At 34.5% G+C, this 26,012-nt stretch overlaps 1 protein-coding gene across 2 annotated transcripts in view; it reads left to right on the forward strand.

Moving 5' to 3' along the window:
- Positions 1 to 26,012, forward strand: part of CSMD1 (CUB and Sushi multiple domains 1) — a 1,153,949-nt gene that overhangs the window by 1,043,385 nt on the left and 84,552 nt on the right. For both annotated transcript variants that reach the window (XM_068678424.1, XM_068678425.1), the window contains exons 47-50: positions 2,593 to 2,781; positions 6,941 to 7,087; positions 12,778 to 12,966; positions 20,337 to 20,522. In XM_068678424.1, the coding sequence (XP_068534525.1) occupies positions 2,593 to 2,781; positions 6,941 to 7,087; positions 12,778 to 12,966; positions 20,337 to 20,522 (711 nt within the window). The remainder of the gene's footprint in view (positions 1 to 2,592; positions 2,782 to 6,940; positions 7,088 to 12,777; positions 12,967 to 20,336; positions 20,523 to 26,012) is intronic.

A 26,012-nucleotide genomic window follows, 5' to 3' on the forward strand; every position in this document is an offset into this window, starting at 1 on the left:
ACTGAAGAGGCGAGGAACCTTCTGCAGGTAAGAACTGGTGCTGATGCAGTGCAGAGTCCTTAATGAGAAAGACACTGATGCAGAAATTCATTCCGTCTCTCCCCACTGTCCCTCCTCCCCAACCCTGTCTTTTGTTTTTATTTTTGTGGGTGTTGTGACTGTCATTTGTACCTTCCAATTACTTCACATTTTCACTATATGTGGGATGTTTCAAATACACTGGATACATGTTCTTTATTCACTTTTTTTTGTGCCCTTAAACCAGTTCTTCCCAGCTCTCAAGGTTGCATTCCTGTGGTGATCAGTAGTCAAACATTTGTAATTTGTGTTTATACCTGCGGAGCCTATGCTGCCATCCTGTCCTTAAATTTTCTTTCTATAACTTTCTTTACTTCTTTAATTGCTGTTAGGGAAGGGTAGAGATGTAAATTAAAGCATGATGAGCACTGTACAGCAAGAAATGCTCCTTTATTGGTCACAAAAATTCACATATTTATAAAACAGCTACTTGACATTCACTATAAGGTTGATATCTCTAATCTGACCAATGAAAATATTTAAATTAGAGAGGTAGTACTATTGTCCTTGCATGGTAATGATATTTATGCATAAAAAGTGAAGTCATAGGTGGAGAGATCAGTAGTATTAGAGGTTGGTCAAGAAGCTTAGTCATTCCTTTATCAAAACAACCAAATCAAATTTCTCCAAAAGTCAGGTTAGATAATCTGTTTCTTGGTATATCATGAAATTGCTATCTTGCAGAAGGACTTTTCTTACTGCCCCATCACACTCAATTACATGTCATTGTGACATAAAGATCTCTGTTTTTTGCTTTTGTTTTTCTGTAAACCTCGTCTGTATGTATGAATTCAAGCAAACTAACAAATAACAGTATTCTGAATTTATATGTGCAATTATATGATTAAAAATGAATGTTAGATAGATTTTTTATGCCCTCCAATATTCCTGAGAAGTCTTTTTGTTTGTTTGTTTTACTGTTTTTCCTATTATCGTGCCAAACCATTTTACAATAGCTACTTATAAAATTCACAGGGTGGACTTACAAATAATAAATAATTTCTGGGCTGAAATTTTTAAATCAGTGTTTGTTTTCACCTGTTTTAAGTGTGACATAAAGAACAGAGCACTGTGGAGTTTATTTTTATTCCACTGACAATTACTGATTGATAATACTATTGGAAAATAGACATATCTTTTGTTTTACAGATCAAGGTGAAACAGTCTCACTGTTCCAGTATTTCACTGTCAATTTTATGTCTTTAATGATTTGAATCTTCTAAATGTTCAAATCTAGCTTCCACCCTACCGATTAAATCATGTAATCAGCAGCTAAGGTATACCCAGGGAAAGCTGGTGAGTAGTGAGCTAGTAGAGAAAGTGAGCCGGCAATGGCTGCCCATGTGAGCACTACTGAGCCACACCACCCACCAAAGCCCACTAAACTGCAAAGGAGCATCTCTCATGCCCCTGAGTAACTGCCGAAATGTCCCTCTCATTGTTAAGTACTGTGATATATCTCTTGTGAATGGTTGAGGTTGGAAAGGACCTCTTGTCCAATCCTGTTTTCCAAAAGTTTACAGCAAAATTCTTGGCTACAACTGAACCAAAATTTCATCTCCAAGTCTGAAGTCTGTAAAAGGCCAACTAAGGGAAACAGCCTGCTTTCTAATGTTTGTTTCTGATAGTTATCTTTGTTGTTGTTCTTTGGTTTTGGTTTTGGTTTGTTTTTCCCCTGGACTATGTTTATTCCCCTGATACTTATTTATTTATTTATTTATGTTACTCAGCTTTCCAAAATAATTCATTTTACACAACTATTTGGATACATTGCCACACAGTTTCCAGGAATTAATATATACATATTAATATACATATATATATAGATAGATAGATTTGTGAATCTTACACAAAAATGTAGAGAAAATGTATCAGACCTCAACAGCATACAGACATGAAGATGTCCATCCTGCATGAGAGGCAAAATACTAAAGAAAAAGTGGCCAATAAAAGATTATTTTAATCAAAACCAGTATTTAGAATATAAAAATTTCAACAGTTTAGTATCATATACAGATATTTAGTATAGTCATATGCAGAGATCATATACACCTTTGAATACAAGGTGAAATAATTATAATAAATAGATAAACGATAAATATAAATAAATAATAAGTTTTACTGGGACTTTTACCTATGTATGGGAATGATCACACCAGTGTATACAGACCTTTTGACTGTAAACTTTTTGGGCTGTGACTCTTTGGTCATGCTTCTGGATAAATGTTTTACTAATGATGTTCCATTTCATAAATGCAAGGTTTATAAAGCTGATTCTTGTTTCTGTTTGTACTGAACTTTATTGTTCATTCCATCTAGAATATGATTTTAACATGTTTTAATTTGGAACTTAAGTATATGTATCTTTAAAAAATATTATAACCATTTTTTAAATGAAAATACTTTGTTTCAATGAAACAATTTTTTCAAATGTTTCAATGAAACAAATTTTTCAAATGAAAATACTTTGTTTCATTGCTATTCTTATTTTTCTTTTTATTGTATACTTTCTAGCACAATGTCCAGCAAATGAAATCCGTACAGAATCGTCAGGAGTGATCCTCAGTCCAGGCTACCCAGGCACATATCCCAACTCTCAGACTTGTTCTTGGACTATAAAGGTTGATACAGGATATAACATCTCCATCTTTGTAGAAATGTTTCAAAGTGAAAAGCAGTTTGATGAGCTGGAGGTATTTGATGGTAAGAAAAATCCAAATGCTATCTTGCCAAGAAAGAACAGATATAAAACCAAATGGGTCTTGATTTCCAACTGTTGGTTTCTTAATGCAGTAATACATACAAAATCTAGTCCAGTATTTTTATTACTTTTGCCTTAAATGTAAGTCTGTTAGTTAATGAAAGTTTTTTTTATAGATATAGTCAAGAGGCTGTTTATTTTTGTTTGGTATTGTTAGAGGAGGAGCAATAAGCAGCTTTCCTATTACAGTCAATACCATGCAGTTTTTCTGTACCCTGGGAAATGTATGAAGGTGTCTGAAAGTAGAAGTTAACACTGTTTGGTAATGGATCATTTCTGAGAGAGAAATACTTGTGGGTATAATCCATTTGTCAAATTTCATAACATTATTTGAGTCCAAATATTGAAATTTGAGTCCAAATACCCACTCTACTTTCTCCACAGCATAGCAGAACCATTGCTGTATCTTGTTTGAATATATCCATATTAAAGGATTTGGCCATCTGTTTTAATACAAAGAGTAGAGAAATGACAAAAACTCAATTTCTAGAATGTAGAAGCATTTCCTACTTCATAGCAGTAACCTCTCAAAGGGCCCTGTTTAATTAACAGCCTATTCTTATTTTTCTGCTGAATTATGAGCTTATTGCCACTTGTTCTGTTTTCATTGATTGATGAAAATAGCTGGTCCCTGATTGTTCTTTAATATATTTTTATTCATTTGGAGACTGTTAACCTATCCTCCTTCATTAACCAAGAATATATGATAACTGTGATAGAACTGATTAATATTCACCATGTAAGTTTCATAACATGAAAAATATTAAACGCTCATATGTTTTGAAGTGTTTTTCTCTGTGTATTCTTACTAAATAGCAGGCTTTTAGTGTCTAAAATTATTGATAAAATAGTGTTCCTTTTTGATAACAGCATTCGGAAAAAGAAAAAACAATATTTTTCATTCTTTTAAAAATACTGGTTCATTAGTTCTGTTTTGTTTTTCCTTCATAATATATTTGTTGTTCTGTGTCAGGTTAGTGGAGAAAATAGTCTGAAAAATCTCTGTTTTCCACCACTCTATTTTGTATTTAACATCAAGGCAATGTGTAGTATGCAAGTATGCCTGGGAACTTTCTAGTGATCTGATCACTTTGTTTTCTTTTGAAAAAATCTTCTTAGATTGCTGAATGCTCCTGAAAAATATTTTTGTTTTCCTTTTTACGCATTTAAATGTAATGAAATCAGATTATCAATAATAGATCTGAGAGAAGAATTATCACAGTTCCTACATTTTTAAACATTGTCATTTCATGACATAGAACCACATTCCTACAAATTCATCTCTAGCACAGCTTCACAAGTCATTTTTTCTACCACCTACCAGCAAACTTAAATGAGAACGATAATGGCATATTTATAACCTCTCAATGAAGTACCATGTAGAGATTCCTGAGCTAGCTCTCACCAAGTTGATATTTAAATGTGGCACATTGCAATGCCTTGCAGAGATACTTGTTTGTGTCCCTGTGGCCACATTAGCAATGTGCTTTGCTAGGCTAATTAGTTCTACATCTCAGCATGATGAGCTAGTTGGGGCAGAAGGCAATGCTGATATGGCTACACTGTTACCAGTGATAGATATAACTCAGACTAGCTTGTTCAGAGCTGGCTTAGGTATTTCTCTGTATTGTTAAATTTTGCAGATCATATCCCAGAACCTTATGTGGTCTAAAATAGCATAGTTTCATTTAACTTACTATAACTGGTCTATCTACACCAGGTAAAGATATGTCCTCGAGCTTCACATAGAGAAGATCAGCAATAAAACTTTTAGAGAAATAGTATTTGCTGAGGTATAGGCTTCTGATGGCCTTATAAGGCAGCTTTGGAATGCAAATGAAAATAGTGACTGTGCCTAACTCACCACATTGGCAATTATGGTGCAGCTGGATGATGATCAGGATAGACATCCCATTAATGAAGCCACCCTGGTCAGCAGAGAGCAAAAAAGTCATTCCCTTTCTCCATCATCAGTCAGAGCCCTAAGATATCCCATCTATACTCTAAACCAAAAAAGACATGTATGTACCATGAATATAATCATTAAAGGCTTTTGAACTTGAAAACACTGTATTCTGTTTGCTAATACTGAATAGCATTTGTTTAATATAGCAAATATTCTTTGTTTTTTTGTTTTTTTGTTTTTTTTTTTTTTTTCCCCCCAAAGAAGCCAACATAATTCTGTCATTGCAATGAGACAGCAATGCCAACTTTTACCTAACATTCAGGAAAACATTATATGACAGGTCAGCACCGTAGAAGTTTAGTATATTTTTCTCTGTATAGACAAACTCTGAAATAATAATAAAAAATCAACTTCAAGAATACCTCATCCTGCTACTGACTTTTCTGAACATCAGCCCAAGAGCTGCCTGCTTTGGTAACATCCAGAAGGTGAAACTCAACTTCAGGAAAAAATAAGACTCATTTCACTGATCTCCCAATGGCTAAAAAATGTGGTGTGGCTACTTAGTATGTGGTGCTGCAGTCTAATTTTACCATCACAAATAAGGAAAGTTATCTCCCCTTTATATGTAGTAGATCTTTATCTGTAATTGTATTCTTGCAGCCCTTTATCTGAGAATTTCCAAACTGTAACAGTACTTTATGAACTGACTAAATTGTATTAAACAGATTTTACAATGCCCAGAATGAACAAGAGAAACTAAATGGATCGTCATGTTATAAATAATTATTTCAAGCAAAAATAGGAATTGACTTCAGCAGTCCTCATTGTCTATCTTACACTGTAATCATCAGACACTAGCTCTAACAAAAACCACGAACAAGCCGCAAAGCATTTTGATGAGGGCAACATGTGCCTACGGCTATGTTTAATTATTCTTAATATTTAATTATAGTGTTGTAATTATGGTGACTGAAATGCAGTTCTAAAGCACTAGGATGTTATCTTATTTTTTATGGTTTTCTGTGGCCTCCCTTTTGTACCTGAAACATCCCAAACAGAAAATTTACTTTCTTTTTTTTTACGGGACTGGAAGGGGAGAATGTTGACAACAATTGTATTCAATTTTTAGGTTTCCTTCCTTGGAGTCAGTTTTATTTTTATGGTTTCATGCAACATAAGAAGAACTGATCAGGCTGCAGCTGGTCAAAGTCAGCAAAAATGAATGAAACACCCTCTATATTTGAAATGTCTGCTGTGACCAAGATAATGTTGGTTGAACTTGGCTTTCCAAAACTTGAAAGACATGTAAATGGCATAGTAAGCATATGAAAGGGAGTTCAGCTATAGAATAGATAACCTTCATATTCAGGAAAAGGATGTCATTTCATGTTTTTGAAAGCATTCGGTAGGAGATTGGCTTGATTTATTGATTTATTTTTTTTTCTCTTTCACTATATGGTGTTGTGTTATATTATCTACTCCCAAATCATTATTTGTTCTTCTAGAGGTTTATTGTGATGAAGATATCAGTCTAGTGGCAGAACACACATACATTTCAACATTCTATATTCACCATAAGTTAATATCTTTTAACACTGGAATAATTCTGTAATAATATTTTAACAGAACCGAGTCCTAATATGTATGTATCATCAAGTCATAGCACTTGTATGTATGTGTATTCCACATTGCAACTGTGGTGATTTTATATGTGACAGATATGCAGATAATATGTTCACTATGTAATATGGTGGTGCTTTAAATTATAAAAGCTGCACAATGTCAAGAAGTTTATAAATTTGCTTCCAGCCACTAGTCTAAGCTTAATATAAGTTTAAATAAATATCAGATTAAAAAAAAAAAAATGTAACCTACTATAGAGTAATTTCTATAAATATATATTTAAAAAATAAGGTTTCCAGTGATTTTTCAATGTTTATGGCAAAACCACTGTTTTATATGTCAGTTTGTTTGTACCTGGGTTTCTTATGCTGTTCTCCCATGAGAACCTAAAACTGAACAGACAGTTTAAATAGAGATCTGTTAATTATTTTAATGGCAAAATATGCTGTGCTATTATATATTTATATGCCCTTATATATTTACATTCACAGCTCAGTTAAAATATGGAAAGGATTGCTTAAACTGCTAGTACTTTAAAACTTCAATATTTTCTTTATTCATCTCTTAAGGTTCTTCAGGGCAAAGCCCTTTATTGGTTGCTTTAAGTGGAAACCATACTGGACAAATGAACTTTACAAGCAAAATGAATCAGCTGTATCTTCGCTGGTCAACTGATCATGCAACCAGTAAGAAAGGGTTCAAGATCCGTTACTCAGGTAACTATTAATGATTTCCAGTATGATTAAATCATACTTTGTGGATTACATATACTATTTATCATCAAATTAAGACTTGTAATATGATGTCTGTTTCTCTGATTATAATACTTTATTATAAAGTATATTTTGATGATGCATAATCATCCTGTTGTAAATTCAACACAAGTGCAGAACTTGAACTCTCTATTTTCTCTGATCTCAAAGATCTCCAGAATAATTCCCCAATGAATACAATGAATACTTTTGTCTGCAACCTGCTATCTTGTCTTATCAGACCTGGAGCAAGGCCTTTGAATTTAATGGGAGTGATAACCCTTAGATTCACACAGAAGTACTCAAGAGTCAGAATATCTGACACAAAAATGATATGCTCCAACTGCAATTCATCACACAATTATTAGGCTTATAATTTCCTTAAGTTGCAGTTAATTTTACAACTCTTATTACTATGCTTGTCATGTACAAATAAATGGAAAAACAGGAAAAAAGTCCTTCAGTTCTTGAACAGGCAGCATATGAATCTGCTATTGCAGTGATATGAAAATATGTAAATAGTCTGTCTAAATAATGTCCTTCTTAGAATTGCATCGCTTCCTAAAAACAAAACAACAAAAATCAATTATCAATATTGCAATACTGGATTATACTCTACATGTAGAGATATTGGTTCTTACTCTGCTTGCAGCCTCTTTAATATGTTGTCACACATACCCCTTCAGATACAATGCTCCTAAGAGACTTGGCATAAGGATCACTTACATGTTGTAAATAGAGAGAGAAGTGATAATTACTCTGTCTGTTGTTAACATTTGCTTTTTCTGTGTTTGGACTTGATTAACAACGTGTGAATGCATGAGTGTTAATTTTGGTGGCAAAAATTGTCAGTATAAATTAAGTAGAAAAAAGAATACTGGGGATATTTCAGAAGAATGTTTTACCAAGCATCATATATATCCCATTTAGGAATGGTAAACTAATGTTAAGTGACATGACACTTAGGGAGATTTGCACTAAGCTTTTTCCTTTCTTGTACCATCCATGCAATTGCTGCCTAATCTCTGGAAAATTTCTCATGCTACTGAAAAAGATAAGGGTTAAATTCAAGTACTCAGAACAATGACATGATTATGGTTTGAGAGCTATGAGCAGTTAGTAAATGGTCAGGGAAACAAAAAAGAAAAAAAAAAAAAAAGATGTGTTAGTGAAGCATTATCTCTACCTTTCAAGTAGTATTTGGAGTATTACCAAAGACAAACTAAAACCAGAGGATGGGAAAAAGAGTGTTGTTTTCTAGCACATTGGAGATTCAGTTAGCTTTTCATAAGGAAAGGGCAATTGCAGGACTTAAGAGATGAATTGAAAGTGTGGGAAAAATGAACAAAGACAATCTGTCACAAGATAACTGATAGGTGACAGTGAAGGGAGTGGGCCTTCTACATGTATCTTGAATTTGCAGTGAGGAAGCAACATCAGGGTTGCAAGAATAGAGATCATGTAGAGAATTTATTTGGTAAATACCAAATTATTTAGGTGACTGATTTTTGAGGAATAATAAAGTATTTTACACCTTTGCATGTACACAAAACATGTTTTGCTAGGCTCAGTTCATCAGTTGTTACAACACTAGCAGGTACTATATACTATTACATATCTCAAGAGAGATATGTAATCCTTATGGCTATGTTTTAGGAACAAACAACTGTTTTGCTTTTTCTGCCTCACTATCAGCCAATGCCTGCATTTTTCTGTAAACTTCTGTATGTTTTACATGAGATTCAATGGAAATAATCAGCATGAAAGAAGAGTATCAGTGAGCGGCAGCATAAACAATTGGATTTGAATCTTAATGAGGGAAGGCAACATCATGAGAGTAGGAAAAATACAAGATCCCAAAAAGGCTATTGATACCATGGCAGCTGTGACTGAGCCAGCAGGCTTCCTCATAATGAAGAACCTATTGAAATTAATTACTGCCCTCCCACAACCCTCCTCTTCTTCTCCAGCTATTCCTGTGCACAAAATTTTGCAAATTGTAGTTTTGTTACAAATAGATTTCATTTGTAGGTACAAATTTTCTTCATTTTTTAAAAAGTGCTAGAAGCTTTCAGAGAAATACTATTTCCTTTAGTGTACAACCTTACATGTTGAAGCTATTTGTCTGAAGTTATGTGCATGTTTTCTATCTAGTGGTTTCCTCCTTTTTTTTTTTTTCCCCTAAATATTAGTATAAAAGAGCTAAGGCATTATAGCAGAGACATTCTTTTACTGGTTTTGACACATTATGGAGGCACTAGCATAACCTTACTCTAAGTAGTACTTTTCCTAATTGCAATAACTCATAGATACAAAATGATCTCTTTCCTAATCTAGTGAGTATTTGTATAGCATAATAAGAAAGGATTTTTTTATTCTGCTGCTTGAACTTGACTTTCTGGTGCACTGTGGTTCCACCAAACCTTCTGTTCACTACAGATGGATCTCTGAATGCAGAAAGAGGAACTTCCTGAACCCAGGCTAGGAAACTCAGTAAGAGATGAATCTGTGCAATTGCTGTGACAGATACCTGTGTAACCTTTGACTTTGTTTTTCTTCAGTAGTTTATAATTCCACATGATCATCCCTACTTAAGCAAGCTAGCACAAGCAATGTAAATAAAAGAGAGATTATTTAATTATTTTTTTTTTTATGTTGTGATAAAAGGAATGAAAGTGCACTACAGCTGTAATTCCTATACTTCTGCACAGTACTTGGCACACCTGCCAGAGACATACTGATTTGAGAAGCAGAGGGGTGCTTAGCTTGCTACTTTTAAAGTTTACATTGTCTCTATAACATCTACAGGCTTTTGTTTAACTTTTGATTGTCCTTCAGGAGTAAATAAGGCAAGTGGTTACTTAGTTAATCTGTAATTGGTGGCCAATATATATTAAAAACCCACCATGTGCATCTGTTTTATCTTTATTCTGCTCTTGTAACTTCAACTGTTATTGCAAGAAGCTGAATTCTTCACCACTGGTTTAATTTGTTTTTAATATTTGTACCTGTGCAGTTTCAACAAGTGTTAATTGTTTCTATTTCCTCTTCATTTCACTTTAAAAGCAAAGACTCTTGATTCATTTGGTTTTGTCTTTACAATTTCCAGTAAGCTTTTAGAGCTGACAGAGGATTTGTATGAAGAAGTTCATCAGTTAGTTTCTTCCATGGTTTCTAAAATTTTAGGTGGTGATTTACTTTGTAGTAAATGCAGCAGAAGAGTCACATAATGGAGGTTTATATGCTACTTTTAATCAAGAGCAATGCAAACAGAATTATTTATAAATGTTGAACAAGCAGTAAGAAAACATACTATAAATAGCAGGTTATTTAAACAGACATTTTATTTTTGAAGAACCTGGCATTCACAATTTTACCACTAAAGAAGGAATAGGTTTTTGGAAATTTACTTTGCTGTTTTCATACTGTTTACGCATTGGATGACATTAGACAAAATACAAGAGAAAAAGAATGGCAGCCCGACCCTTTTTTGTTGTTTAGTGGAATATTGTTCTCCTTTTTGATTTTGTAGATTTTTAAGTGAAAAGCAATATATGGAATTGATGGTCTGTTAATTAAGGAACTATTTTAGTAATCAGAAGAGGTTTGTTCATTTTTCGTGTGTGACCTTACCTAATCATTTAAGCCTATGTCTGATTTTTTATCTATAAAGTGAAAATGTCTAAAATGAGAGGGATAGTAAACCTCTGCCTGTTGGATATTTAAAGAATAACAGCACTAAAGCAAGATCCCCTGGTAATACAATGATATTGACAAACTTCCAAAAGGAGAAAGTTAGAAGGAAACAATTGTGTAAACTGTGACTTTTATCTGTCAACAAAAAATGTAGGGTATAAGCTAAAGAAAGACAACAGGGGACTTGGCTTTTTGTTTATTTATAATTTCAGACATCGGACAGTATTTAACTGATTATAAGTTTGTTCAAGTTATTGAACTAATGATCAAAGATGCTGCTGGGAAATTAAGTCTGTCGCTGGAATAAAATTTTGGGTTGATGCCACATTATTAACTACAAGACTGAGATTTACAAAATCATCTTGGGGGCATCCAATTGGCATCCAATTTCAACTTTTTTTTTTTTTTTTTTTTAATTTGGAGTTCAGAATTTTTAAATTTAGCATCCCTGAGTCAAAGTGCCTCAAACAGTTTAGAAAAAAACTCAGCAGAAATGTCTAAATGTTCCAGCTCTTCAGAGAGTACGTTTTTTGAAAGGAAGAATATGGTCTTGCAGATTCAAAATCAGTGTTTATCTGTGCTGCTGTCTACACACCAGCTGAGTAGTGATGTGTGATTCAGCCAGGCAGTTATTTCCCTGTTGGTGTTCAGTTACAAGTGACAAACGGACGTTGTGATTATAAGTGAGCTGTAAATATTTTGTATGTTGCCTTCCAAAAAAAATTGCTGCTTAAGAGGCCTTGAAAGAATGGTGATGCTATGTCATTTAGAAAAGTAAATTAAATTTGTAAATGTAAAGCTACTTCAAGTCAATGGAGCAGCTACTCTGTAGTTTATCACTTTTTGTGTTAAAAAATAAATAGAATTGTCATTCCTAGATGAGGGCAATCCTATGTCACTGCACCTATATCAGCAAAGCCTGAACAGATCCAGAACAGATCCCCTCTCAGAAACTGGCTGAGAGGAAAAACAGCATTTTATCCTAGTGGTCCTTGAAACAAGGCTGCAATATTTTATGAATACTCTGCAGAGATTCTTGCTTAAGCCCAGAATTTTAACTCAGCTAATGGTGGTTGTACATTTCAGTCTGCCTTTCATGAACCCACGCTGATTGGGCCTGATATCCTAGTGGTCCCACATACATTGTGTGATTGCATTCAAGATGACCTGTTCCATCACCTTCCCTAGCAATGAGGTCAGGTTGACAGGCCTGTAGTTCCCCGGTTCCTCCTTATGACCTTTCTTAGAGATGAGCATCACATTAGAAAGTCTCCAGTCATCTGGGACTTCTCTAGATGACTATGACTACTGATAGATGATGGTAAATGGCCCAGCAATCACATTTGCCAACTCCTTCAGCACCCTCGTGTGGATCCCATCTGGCCCCATGGACTTGTGACAGTCCAGGTGGAGCAGCACGTCTCTAACTGTTACCACCTGAACCATGGGGGGGGGGGTTCTTCTGCTCTTCATCCGAGACTTCCAGGTTGGGTGACTGAGTACTCCAAGGATAAGTGGTCTGGCTAGTAAAGACAGACGTGAAGAAGGCATTAAGAACCTCAGCCTTTTCCTCATCCTCTGTATTCATTTTCCCCCTGCCTCCAGTAAAGGATGGAGATTCTCTTTGGCCTTCCTCTTGCCATTAATATATTTATAAAAACAAATTTATCATATTTGAAGTAGATTGTCTACTGAGTTGGAGTGATTTGCTGAACAAACTGTATGTTTCCTAATTGCGACTTCCTCATGTCCAAGAGCATAAATTTAAAAAATACGTTTGGGAGCTTCAGAATATTTGTGTGTAAACAAGTCTAAACCTGCAGTTAGGATTCCAAAATTAACGTAAAGCATTCTGCACTAATTTTAATGGCATTCAGTTTGCACGTGTCATAAGAAATGTGAACATTGCAAAACTCTTTGTGTTTTTAATTTATTTTTATTACTTATTTGTTGTTTAGCTCCCTATTGCAGTTTAAACCCTATCTTGAGGAATGGTGGAATTGTAAATAAAACCGGTGGTCCTGCTGGAAGTAAAGTTCATTACTACTGCAAACCTGGGTACAGAATGATTGGTCAAAATAATGCAACATGTAGGCGTCACCAAAATGGCATGTATCAATGGGATTCTCCTGTGCCAATCTGCCGAGGTAAGATATTTTCTTGTGGAGTATGTTCCTATAATTTTATTGTAAATATTTTACGAAACAAAGATTCAACCGTGTAAATACTTCACTACGTGCCAAGAGACACACTGACATCATGAATTTATACAAATACCTATTGACTTGCATTCTGAAGGTGTACAGAACTGAGGTATTAAGAACTAGATCAATCCAATCAGATACAGACAAAATGAAAAATACACTGTTAGTTTTTGTTGTTGTTGTTGTTGTTTATTTGTTTGTTTGGGTAAAAATATATACCTCCAAACAGTACACAGCTCATCATATCATTGTTAGAACAGGTTGTATACAAATTCAGTAGTTATCAGGCATTGATTTGATTATTTTAGAAAATACTCAGTAGTTCTTTAAAGACAGCATCTGTAGCTTCTTCTTTACTTATTTATTTATTCTGGAGTTAAGCTGGGTCTACCTCAGCTTTTTCCAAGCATCTGTTAAAAGTAGTTAACATTTGTCAAAAATTTACATATATTTATTTATTTTTTTTTTTAACAAAGAGGAGTAACATAAAGTTATATGAAGCAGATAAGCACAGATGTAGGAGATAAAGGATACAATTCTGTTCAAGATTAAGATGAAATGTAACCATCTCTATATGAATTCAAGTTTTGATTTGCTTAAACACAGAAGTCTAGTGTCATTTGAGGTGTCCTGAGTTATTTTACCTGTCCTTCAGCTACCAGTCCAGAAAGACACAAGCAGGAGCTTGTGTTATATCCACTAAACCTGTCAGATGTCTTGAGGCCTAAGAATATCTCAAGTAGCAGTATACGATGGAAAAAAGTCTAGTTGAAGTTAATCTAGTTAAGAGTGTCAGAAACTTTGGGCGTTATTCTGCTAGCCTAGCCAATATATGCCTTTTTTTAGTAGACATTGAAATTTTGGCACCTTACTTTGGAGCTCAGGTACTTTCAGTATATGAGGACAGACAATGTTCTGTGTGTGCTGTTTAGGCTGGAGGGGTTGAGACCGTAAGCTTTAGCACCCCATGTCATACTTTTCTCCAGAATTAAAGACCTCATGATTCCTCAGCTGTCAACAATTATATACAATTTTGCCGCATTACCTTTCTACTGCTTATCCACCAAGATGATGGAATATATTTTTTTCAATAAACTGAAATTAAAAATATTGTTCTAAATTTATTATCTGATATCAAAATACATGCATCCTCATTGAAAACTAATTGAAATTTCACATTTAGTCCAGCTCATGGATTCCATAATTGGATGTTTCCAAATAGTATGCCTTCTATTAAGTCTGAGATTTCTGTAAAACCAATCCTGAAGGGTTACATTTGTAATTAAATACCATGGCTGTCAGAACTGATGCTTTAAATCAAATTTGATTATATTCATTATGAAAAAAATGGGAGTTCTCTTTTGCATATGTAACACAACAATAGGAATTTTCATATGAACACATCTCTAATATGGGTTAATCTGGTGGGGTCAAATGGTGGTTTCCAATGCTGATCTTATCAAGTTCAGATGCATGTAATAATTTCCTGGACAGTATACAAAGTACTTGACTCCTATCTCAGAAATTAGACCATATTGTTATTACCTTTACTCTGATTAGTTGAAGCAAAAGAGAATCATGAGTTATGCTACAATCAAAATATTTATAAAGAAAATAGCAATTCTTATACAATACCTCACATTTATAATATAGCCTCACATTCTCACTGGGTTGTTATTCTTAGTTTTGAAACTGGCATTTTCTAGAGTGGGCTCATGGCTTCATATTTATAATATTTATTTATTTTATATATTTATTTCTATGCACTTCACACAAACAGTTTTGGCTCCAAAGCTCACCAACAGAAAGTATAAAATTATCAATAAGATTCTCTCTTCAGTTATCTACTAAAAGTCATTGCTTTTTTTGTAATTTGCCCAGCCAACTTAAAAAAAAAAAAAAAAAAAAAAAAAAAAAGATATATGGTATATTAAGAGAATATAATAAGAGAATATAATTTTCTGCTGAGAGAAAATTATATAGAGCCCGGTCATGATCCTGGCAACCACATGTCATCTTAGTCACTGGTTAGCTCATGGCCAGATCTCTGTGCTAGGGGAGAGTAGGAAAAGAAGGATCAGAGATTAACTAGATAATATGAGAAAATAAGAGAAAAGCCTGACAAGAAGAGCAGTTAAAATCAAAACTGAAAGCAATAAAGTGTTTTCAGGGTCAATATGGAATAGGAATGCAGGTATCAGGGGACTGAGACATGGCATCAGTGAGAATGTAATGGGGTGGCCGTGTTCCTCTGAGAAACACAATGAAATACCCCTGTAAATTCCAGCTATTCTTCGTGTATGAGGCTCAGCCTTTCACATTACTCTTCCTGATTTTCTCCAGCTTATCCTTAAAATAGATAAAAGTAATTCAGAGTCTTGAAGAATGCTCAGATGCAGCAGTTGAGAAGAAAACAGTCTCCCTAGTAGGTTTGCAAAAGAAAATTTTGGGTACTTATTTTAAGGAAGAAATTCTCTTGTCTGGATCCAGGGTAGTTATAAAGGGTTCAAACCTATGACAGGGTCATGATAAAAATATAGATGATGCTAACATTTCCTTCTTAAAATCCACATTCCAAATGGTGTCTTTATTAATACCTCTGTGTCTTCTGAAGTAGATAAAATCATACTATTGAGCTAGAGATCCTTGTACTTTTTGCTGTGCAAACCCAAGGTTATTCAGGAACCTGCAGCTGGGTACCATGTCTGTCCTGGGGTAGACAAGTTGTGACATTTTTTAGGGAGCTGGCTTGAAAACATCTATTTGCAATTTTCCCAAGAGCCATGAATTTGGAACAACCTGATCTTTCATAAAATTAGCTACTTTTTTGTGTTTGAGTGTAGAATTAAACTTACCTTTGATAAATGTTATTATGTCCCTCTTAGAACCATTGACTTAAAATAAAAAGGTGAGGTAATTAGCACTATTTAAGAGTTCCAAATCCCAGTTTCCTCTTAAAATGTATTCTAAACCTATTACCATATTTCAAAATATAAAACAGTAAAAGAGGAGTAGTACTTCAGACTGAAAAATTAGAAGTTTGAGGGGAAACCTGGTAATGATCTTCTAATACACTTAAAGTAGCTCAAAAGAAGAATGAAAACAAAACAAAACAAAACAAAACACAATGTTCTTTGTAGGTAGAGAAATTACAACTAAATTTACTTCAAAAGGATCTTAAGTTAGACTTTTTTTTCCCCCTCTCAGAGGGAGTATAAACACTGGAATAGATTGCCCATGGAGAGCGTGCAATTTGCGTCATTGGAGGCTTTTCAGGAACAAATTAGTTGAACCTTGGTCAAGTATAATTTTAGCTTGTAGTATGGAAATAGACTAGATAACCATTCATAACCTTGTTTACACCCACAGCCCTAAACAATACAGAGCCCTGTTTTCATTTTCCTTGTTAGTTCTACATGCATCCAAGTCTGAGAAGTAGGATTTCTGTGGCGTGGCTCTCCCTAATGTTTCTGATTGAGTATCATAGACATAAGCCACTCAGCATTTCTTTTATTATGAATCCTACTTTTAGGGATTTCTCTATTGCTGCTTTTATTTTATAGGGAAATTAAATACTTTAAATACTCTGTACGATGTGTCACTAAGTGAAAAATGCTTGTACGTTAAATTTAGGGATTTCTCAGTGTTTGGAAAAAAGCTCAGTGTCTGACTGTAATACTGTCTGTAGTTCTTTTCTGTATGCAGTGAATTTGTGTACTTTACATATGAATAATACATAATTATTTTAATTGTATAGACATGTATAGATATTTTAAAGGATTGATGTAAATTTTACATTTACTTTTTTTGTTAAGAAGCAAATTTCATTAACACATGGGACATGAAAGAGCAACTAAAACTTCATCTCAGTTTCTAGGTAGGAAAAGGCTTTTCTGCTTGCACTGATTATCTGTTCTTTGGAAGAAGTATATTTTTCTGCTGTGCAAGATAATAGAGACAACTCAGGTTGAGTTATATATTTTTCACTCTGAAAGCATATCTCCCAGCTGGAACCCAGCAACTTCATCTAATCATTAACCTAAGAAGCATGTTGACAATTCCTCAAGCCAGATTTTCTGACACAGTTCTTTATCATTTTAGCAATTGTATGAGATGCTGGAATGTTGAATATGCTTAAATATGTGACAGTTCTAACTGTCCAAAGACTATACATAATTTCAGTCAGCTTCTTCAGATAACTTGACATCAAATATGAAAGTACTTGCCATTTAGTGAAACTGGATGTGCTGGCATGCTGCATATGGATACAACTGTTCTTAAAGCCATTAGCTGCCTCTAGAAATTAGTAGCAGCTGAAACTTTTCTTCCTAGTCTTACTTTTCGGGGGAGAAGCAAACAACAAATAGACAGACTAACAGCAACAATTCCAGAATGCCAGACCTGCTTTTATGAGCAGTAGCTAAAGCAGCAGCACCAGGAACAACCTCACAATGTAGTAGTACAAGATTCAGCAGCAGCTGAGGAAAGAGGAGAGACAGTGGAAGTCTGAGATACAACACTAAGAATAGAAGTGGTAAAGAAATGTTACAAGAAAGCATAAATTATGAGGTGCCTTATTACATGAAACATATCAGACCCTGCACAACTGATAGACATACCTGGATGTGTCTTGGGTATTGTATATTTTTGATTCTTTAAACTATCTTGTATGCAAGAGCTATTCAATCTTGAACTTCTGTGGTGGCTTCACAATGTCTGGTAGATCACCTCCACCATGCCACTCCTCCACCATTCCCCCTCCTCAAACAGCCAGGGGTGAAAATCAAATAAAAAAAGCTTGTGGATTAAGATAAGGATAGGGGAATTGCTCATCAATTACTGTCATGGGAAAAAGAGACTCAGCATAAGGGAGATTAATGTAACTGATTACCTATTAATAATAGTCTAGAGCAGTGAGAACAAAAAACAAGCTAAAAACACCTCTTCTACACCTCCACCCTCTTCTACATCCTCCCTCTGACTAGTGCAGAGGAACAGGGAATGAAGTCTGCTGTCAGTCCCTAACGCTTTGTCTCCATTGTTCTTTCATGGTCACTCTCTGCCCCTGCTTCAGCTTGGAGTCCCTCCCACAGGATACAATCGCAGGATCATAGAACGGCTTGGGTTGGAAGGAACCTCAAAGATTCCGACCCTCCTGCCATGGGCAGGGACGCAACCCACTAGATCAGGTTGCCCAGAGACCAATCCAACCTGTTGGATATAGTAATATCTATCTAGTAATACTAAACAGACATGTTTTTTGGGGGAGGGTGGTTATTAGTTTGTTTGTTTGGTTGGTTTCAGATGATATAATCAATTATTTTTGTTTGCTCCGCATAGACTGCTGAATTATTTTAAGTTACTTTATGCTTGCAGTATTCAGAAGGAACTAGAATATTGTCCATCTATATGTACAGATATATGCCTTCGTGGATGTGTGGATAGGCATATTGTTCTGACTTCTGGTTTTATAGAATTAAATGGATACATGTTTAACATAGAGGTGGAGCTTTGGTATCAGAAAGAAGCCCTAAAAAGAAGTTGACACAATAAGTTAATCTTAACTCAATTACATTGCACTTCAAGCATTCAGACACATTGCCACAAGGCAGAAGAGAGTTGAGAGGTTTGCTGGGAGAGGCAGGGACATACAGCAAAATTCTGGAGACACTGAAATATTTCACTAAGCATGACTGAATTGGTGAATACATAGGCATTTTTATGAGGTAGTAAGAGTGACAATTTAGCTTTCTGTCAGTTCAGCATATAAATAAACATTTTATGAGTGTAAAATTCTTCTTACTTGACTGAGGCTGAGACATGAGTCAGTTCTAGTTGTAGGTAAAATATTGAACTGTTTATTGCTATTAAAATTATTATTATTATAAAAATATTAAATCGGTTATTAGGGAAGTGGATGGAGCATTAAAACAGATGCAGTTCTACTGCCTGTTCTGAGAACATCAAAGTTGTGGTCACTCCTGTTATGGTCAGATTTTTCTATGAAAGCAGGATGAAGGGGCTGCGGTTGTTCGCCCCAACAGGATAAGGGAGAAGAAATTATTTACTATGAGGGTGGTGAGGAACTGGAACAGGATGCTCAGAGAAGCTTTGGATATCCGATCCCTGGAGGTGTTCAAGATCAGCTTGGATGGAGCCCTGGGCAACCTGATCTAGTGGGTGGCACCACGCCCATGGCAGAGGACTTGGAACTATCCAGTGGTCATTCCACTTGGAAGGTCCCTTTAAGGTCCCTTTCAACCCAAGCTATTCTGTGATGATATGGTTCAATTATATGATTCTTTTCATTATGAAAATGAAGGGAGCTGAGATATCTGGCAAAAAGCAGACCTTGGAGACCTTTCCTAAAGGTGACTGAAATGGATATTTTTGTAATTATACGCCACAGTAAAAATGTATATTATGAGATACTGTTAAAATGAAGCATATTGCACTCTTTTAAAAATATATATATAAAAATAAAAACACTAGGTGCTACTTAGATCTCACTGATTGGACAGCAAATTAAGTATAAGCTTGAAAGAGTAAGTGCTGGTGTGGAGAGAAATTCTGAGGACAACAAGTTAAAATAATTGGGAGTAGCAAAACAATTGTCAGTGAGACCTAATATCCATTTTGGAGACATGAGAGTATTCAATATTGAACCTATTTGAAATAAGTAATTTACTTCATGGTATCTAAAACTAATGCATTTAAATTCAAATTATGTTTAAAATTCTTAAGTGAAGTAGTAAAATACATAAATTATTGTTTAAGTTATCTGAACAGCTCTTTACTGAAACTCTTTCTAATCTAGCATATTAGCAGTATTTAGGTGATTTTCTCATCAGAGAAAAATGTTAAATTGATTTAAGTATTAAATATTGTTTTATATGTCTAGAGCAAACAAATATTAAGTTCCATTTACAGTTCAAGAATGAAACCCAAAGAGAATGGAAGCAGACTAATAGGAAGCATTTATGAAATTTCCAGTTCACTGTTTCTAGGACCCAGTCACCTTGGACACTTCCTTGATTTTTCCCTGAGACATACACCACTGACCATAGTCTATGTTGAAATTTCTGTCAATGTTTAGGTTAAACAGACAATAGTAATTGGATTAAACAAAATAATGATTTATAAAATCTGTCTGTTAGATGTTTATCAATGTTTTAAATACTCTTATGCTTGTAGGAATGTTGTAAAACTGGTAAATTCATTTCATTTGCTATGAACGGGCTATGTGAGAAAAAAAACACAACACAATATGAGACAACACCAATTCTTTACCTTTTTCTTTCCTTTTTTTCCAGCTGTATCTTGTGGTATTCCTGAATCTCCTGGGAATGGTTCAGTTATAGGTAATGAATTCACTTTGGGCAGTAGATTGATATATGAATGTAATGAGGGCTTCAAGCTAGAATCTAGTCAACAAGCAACAGCAGTATGTCAAGAAGATGGATTATGGAGCAACAAAGGGAGGCCACCTGTCTGCAAATGTAAGTAGGCATGTGTTTTTCAAGCATATTCCCCTTAAACTGACTCAGAAAAATCATCAGTGGTGGTGCTTAGGTTTTTACATATACATATCTGCTGAACTGATCATGCAGGAACATATAATCTTTCGTCATGTAGTAAAATAGAAGAGACCTATTCAATTTGTTTAATAATATTTATCTTCAAAAAAAAAAACAATTTAAAATCTTCACATAATTCAGTTTCATGTATTTTTTTCTTATTATGAATAATGTGCTTTTCACCGTCTTCACAGGATAAAGTTACCATCACCAACCGTAATTTATTTAAATACAGTTTCTAAACTAATAGAAGAAAAAGCTATTTATTAAAATACTGCTAATTTAGATGACTAAGCAGAGTAAGAGTCCTTTAGTCTTGATTTTTGTCTCCCATCAGAACCAGCCAGTATAATGTGGGCTGCTTTACTATGTTACATGGCATCTTGCATGCATTGGGTTACCTCCATTTGTCTTTGTGCTAGGTCAAAACAATAACTAACTGACTGTGATTATGTGGCTTGAAATACTAATTAGAACATAATCTTAAAAGTATTAAATAACACTATAACACTATAACACTTACAATTTTGAGAGTTAGTTTAGAAACTAGAATCAGAAGTGTATGTATGTGCTTTCTAGATTCTGAATTTCAAAAACAATTCAGTTTTCCAAACAAGTAAAATTCAACTTATTTTTAAAGAAAGAGTAAAGTGGTGTGAATATGGCAATTGTGCAGTCATTACTCTTCCTTCCTCCTCACACATTTCCTCTGCTCCAATGCAGATCTCCACAGGCTTCAGGATAGTCCTTCAGGATAAACCAACTCCAGCATGGGTCCTCTACAGGCAGCAGTTCCTTTAGGAAATATCCACCTGTTCTGGGGTGGTATCCTCCATGGGCTGCAGGTGGACAGCCTGTTTCACCATGGTCTTCTCCATGGGCTGCTCAGCTCCTGTAACTGGAGCACTTCCTCCCTCTCTTTCTTCTCTGGCCTTTGTTTTCACACTGTTCTTTCTCACTTTTTTTTTTTTTTTTTTTTTTTTCCATTTTTTCCCTTCTCTCTCCTTCTCTGCCTGTGAAATCTTTTGCCTTTTCTTAAAAATACTTTCCCAGAGGTACCATCAGATTTGCTGATGGGTTCAGCTATGTACTGTGGTGGGTTCAGTGTGGAGCCAGCTGGTATTGGCACAGAGCCTCTTCTCACAGAAGCCATTCCTACATCTCCACTGCTGCCAACACCTTGACCCCTACACCTAATAGACTCAGACACCTCTTCTGTAAAGTTAACAGTCTTGCTGTGATTCATCCTCACTGTTTCTTCATTGTTTTAGTATTGGTGATTCTCATTACTGTTCCCTGGAGAATCTCTGGTTGATCTACATCTTGAAGGACAGTGCCTAAAACTGAACACAGCATTTCCACATAAGTAGGATTATTTGAAACCAGCTGTGATCACACACAAGCATGCTCTGTATTCAGAACCATGCACAGAGGGAAGGCAGTGCTCTCATGTATTGAAATGCACTTCAGTATCTCAGAAAAAAAAATTGTCAGGATACAAAAAACATAACTTGAATGATTCATCAGTAGAAATGTCAACAATATTTTTTTTGAGGAAAGAGGAAGTTTAAACTACCTTGCATTTAAAAATACTGAATTAATAGCAGTATATTTGCAATGCAAAAGGAGTAGCCAGTGTTTTTGAAAATATTGAGTGTTACACAGTGACACTCTGTAAACTGAGCTTAATTGCTATGTTTAGCACAACTTCCAATGTTATACATTTTGTTTAATATTTATAATATCTTAACAAAGTTTCTAAAAGTGCATTCAGTTTGAAAAAGATTCCTATTGCTTAGTAAAATGAGAAGTGATAAAGTACATAGACCTATATGGTAAACTTAACATCAGTATTTTCAACATGGATCACTATTCAGAGATACGTGTCTGCTACTTTAGATTACTTACTTGCAAAGTGCTGAAATCTTAGACAGTCATCACAATAACCTGTTTATTTAGTCTCCTGACCTAGATAGAAACATCTCAGACTTGATGAGCAGAAACCCAGCACAGAAAGTTAAATGGTAAATAAATTATTTCATTTTATCCCCAGGTCTATTAAAATGAAGATTGAAATCAGTGCAGTTTATTTTGCAAAGTATCACTGATAATACAGTGCCTGAGGCAGATATTTGAAATTCCTTTATTTTCATTAAATGTATTTACACCAGGTTTCAGTCATTAGAAATAAGTTTCATGCTAGTATGAATCACAAGCAAGACTAGTTCATGGTGAGATGAGTGTCACAGCAAGACACAGATGAATCATGGATATTAAGTTATTGGATTTAATTACATGAAATACCAATCAAGAGATAGCTATTAGGAAAGCTTAACTGAATGGCATAAAAGTCACTTGCATCGGGTATTGTACATGATGAAGGGAACTGGAGGTGTCTATCTATACAATCATTTAAAAAGCCATTGAAAGCCTTTCTCAGGCAATACTTTAAATCTGACCACTACTCTCATTAGATAGTGACAATATAATAGTAACTTCAGATATGAATACAGGACACCATGTAAAGTTTGCTAAAACTTTCTGCTGAAATCTTTAAATTAGTACATTGCTGTTGGTCAAGGAAGGTAGTGTGACCTGCAGTTCTAAAAAGCATTCTGTTTAAAAGGTGTAGAAATATTTGAGAAATATTCAACTATTTGAATAATCAAGGAACTTGGGTCTCAAACTATAGATGAATACTGGTGTGTACATGATACTTCTTTTTTATATGTTATTCTATGCCACATGAAATGCCTCTAATACCTTTTAGCCCAACTAGTATAATTTGATTAGTACTCAAATACAAAGGAAAGGATTCGTGGGTATGATTTAAAATTTAAGGTTTTAAGCTGTAAGTATAGTCAGTTGACAAATGCTGTCTTACCTGGCATTAGCATCTTTATACACCTGTACTCTCATGAAAAATCATTAGTTTCCGTCTTTCTAAGATTAAAACAAGAACACTTATGTGGGAATTCTTTATTTTGCCTATTCCATTTCATCATCTATGATTTTTATTTTGCCTGCTACTATGGAAATACAGTTGTTGATTCTTGCAGTGACAAATTAAAAAGGGAAAAGAACACAAATGAAATTTCCTTCCATTCTTTTGAATAAGATAATCTCTTCCTATTATTATACTAAAACTGCACCATTGTAGCATGATTATTACATTTTGTTTGTGACTAATTAGTGAAAATTATTCTTGCGTAATTCTTTAATGCCCCACTTTCTGCAGAATATATACAAAGTGCAGAGAAATTAGGTCTTCCAAGTCAGAAAGACTGTAAGATGGGAACAGAAAAGTACTTAGATGTAAATGCAAAGTTTAGATGTATTGCTTTTTAAAGTGATTTTCCCTTTTCATAGAATCACAGAATGGTATGGTTTGGAAAGGACCTTAAAGATCTTCTAATTCCAACCCACCTGCCATGCAGGCTAGGGCCTCCCCTAGATCAGGTTGCCTAAAGCCCCATCCAACCTGGCCTTGAACACTGCCAGGGATGGGACATCCACAATTTCTCTGGGCAACCTCTTTCATTGCCTCACCACCCTCATCCTGAAGAATTTATTTCTTATACCTAATTTAACTCTACCCTTTTTAAGTTTAAAACTGTTACCCCTTGTCTCCCTTTTCATCTTCAATGGATTTTGGGGGGGGGGGGGGGGGGGGGGGAGAGGCAGGGATACAAAATTTCATAACTCACTGAAATTAGGACAGAAGTTATATACATTTTTTGGACAATTTCAATACATTTGATGTCTTAAAGATGACACATATTGTTATCTTTTTTTTTTTTTTTTTTTTTAGCTGCTAAGTATGTTTTCTTAGGAATTTTTATTTTGTGGATACTTGATACTGGCTTTCTTCTTGAAACAGAAATACTGATCTAAAATTTGGGTTATCTCTCCACAGCAAATGAAATTCTTAGTTGATGACACTAAAGTCTGTTCCTAGCTTGAATGTATTATTGTTTACTCTTTCTCTGAATAGTATAGAGAAACAAATGTTGTAGATCATTATTAAGAACTGAACGAATTAGAAAGAATGAGTTCTGCTTCACTGTATCGGTAGTAGTAGATGCTTCAGAGAAAGCCACTGAAAAATTAGTGAGATCTGATTTGATAAGGTCATGCTAAGCTTGTTCTAAAGTAAAAGAGAGCTTGCTTCTTTTTAGTATGTATATATAATACTATAATAGGGTTTGTGTTTCTTTGTTCCAAAATTAATGTTCCGTGAAAAGAAAGCTCAGTCTTGAGTTTGCTCTGACAAACACTGCCTGTCAGTACTAAAGATTTCTGCTAATCTGAGTTACAATACAGTCTCAGTGTTTGCATTAATGACAGTTTAAGGATGTAGAATACTTTTAGAATAACTAGGGTGGCATGATTATGGCAAGGTTACCATTTACCAAAATTACCATTTCTCTAAAGCTAAATACCATAACTGGTAAACAGTACAATTTTATACAATACTACATCTCTATATATGTAAATTAAAATGAACACATATAGGTTAGACTGCATATGTGTCAGTACTGAAATCTGTTTATTAAAAATATATATATTGCTGAATAGGATAGCTTAGCCTCTATTCTTACTTGCTTTCCTTCTTAGGTTGATAGTAGATGCCTAACCTAGGAAATGATTTTGTGACTAATTATGTTTTCTAAAATTTTAATTGGCCAGGATGGGCCCTGTAAATGTATAGCTTTATAGCTTTTTTTCCAATAGTCTTTAATATATTCAAAGATTTAAATTGGATCCCTCATTGGTTTGTGCTAGTTTCCCTTATATCAGGCATGTTTAAAAGCAGCTAATGTTACTGTTGCATACTGTGCATATCGAAGATTTCACTGTTGGTATTTTTGGAAGCTATGGTGTACTGAGCTATAACTGATGGTTCAAACTTTTTCTTCTTATGTGATTTTTATCCAGAAATTAATTACAATATAGTTAGAAATTTTAGAAACCTTTTTTTTTTTTTAAATAATTTTCAATCTTTGAGCAATGTCTAGTTATACAACTATGAATCACAAGTAGATCTGAAATAAATCATTAATTTTATTACAAGTGCAAAAATAAATTTGTTAATATAAACAGGCAAAGTATCAGGTATTGCATAATTGGTAGAATTTTTGTTAGAAGACCATAGCCAATAATTCTCTTAACACTTTCTTTAATAAGTCCTGACATCTGAAAGTAATTTTTGGAGTATTTTTTCAAGGTTGGGTCTTTAACATGGAGTGCTTGTTAAGGGACAGTAAGTTCAGTGAAGCTCAGTAAAATGTTGTGAAAATCTTAATTAGTTCAAGCATTTTAGATTAGTCCAGATACATTAGACTCATAACAGATTGACTTGACATAGCCGACTGGATTGGCAGACTGATGCCATGTTTGGAAGCCTTTTCT

The sequence above is a fragment of the Anas acuta genome, chromosome 3, assembly GCF_963932015.1.
Source record: "Anas acuta chromosome 3, bAnaAcu1.1, whole genome shotgun sequence".
In the NCBI taxonomy this organism is placed as follows: domain Eukaryota; kingdom Metazoa; phylum Chordata; class Aves; order Anseriformes; family Anatidae; genus Anas; species Anas acuta.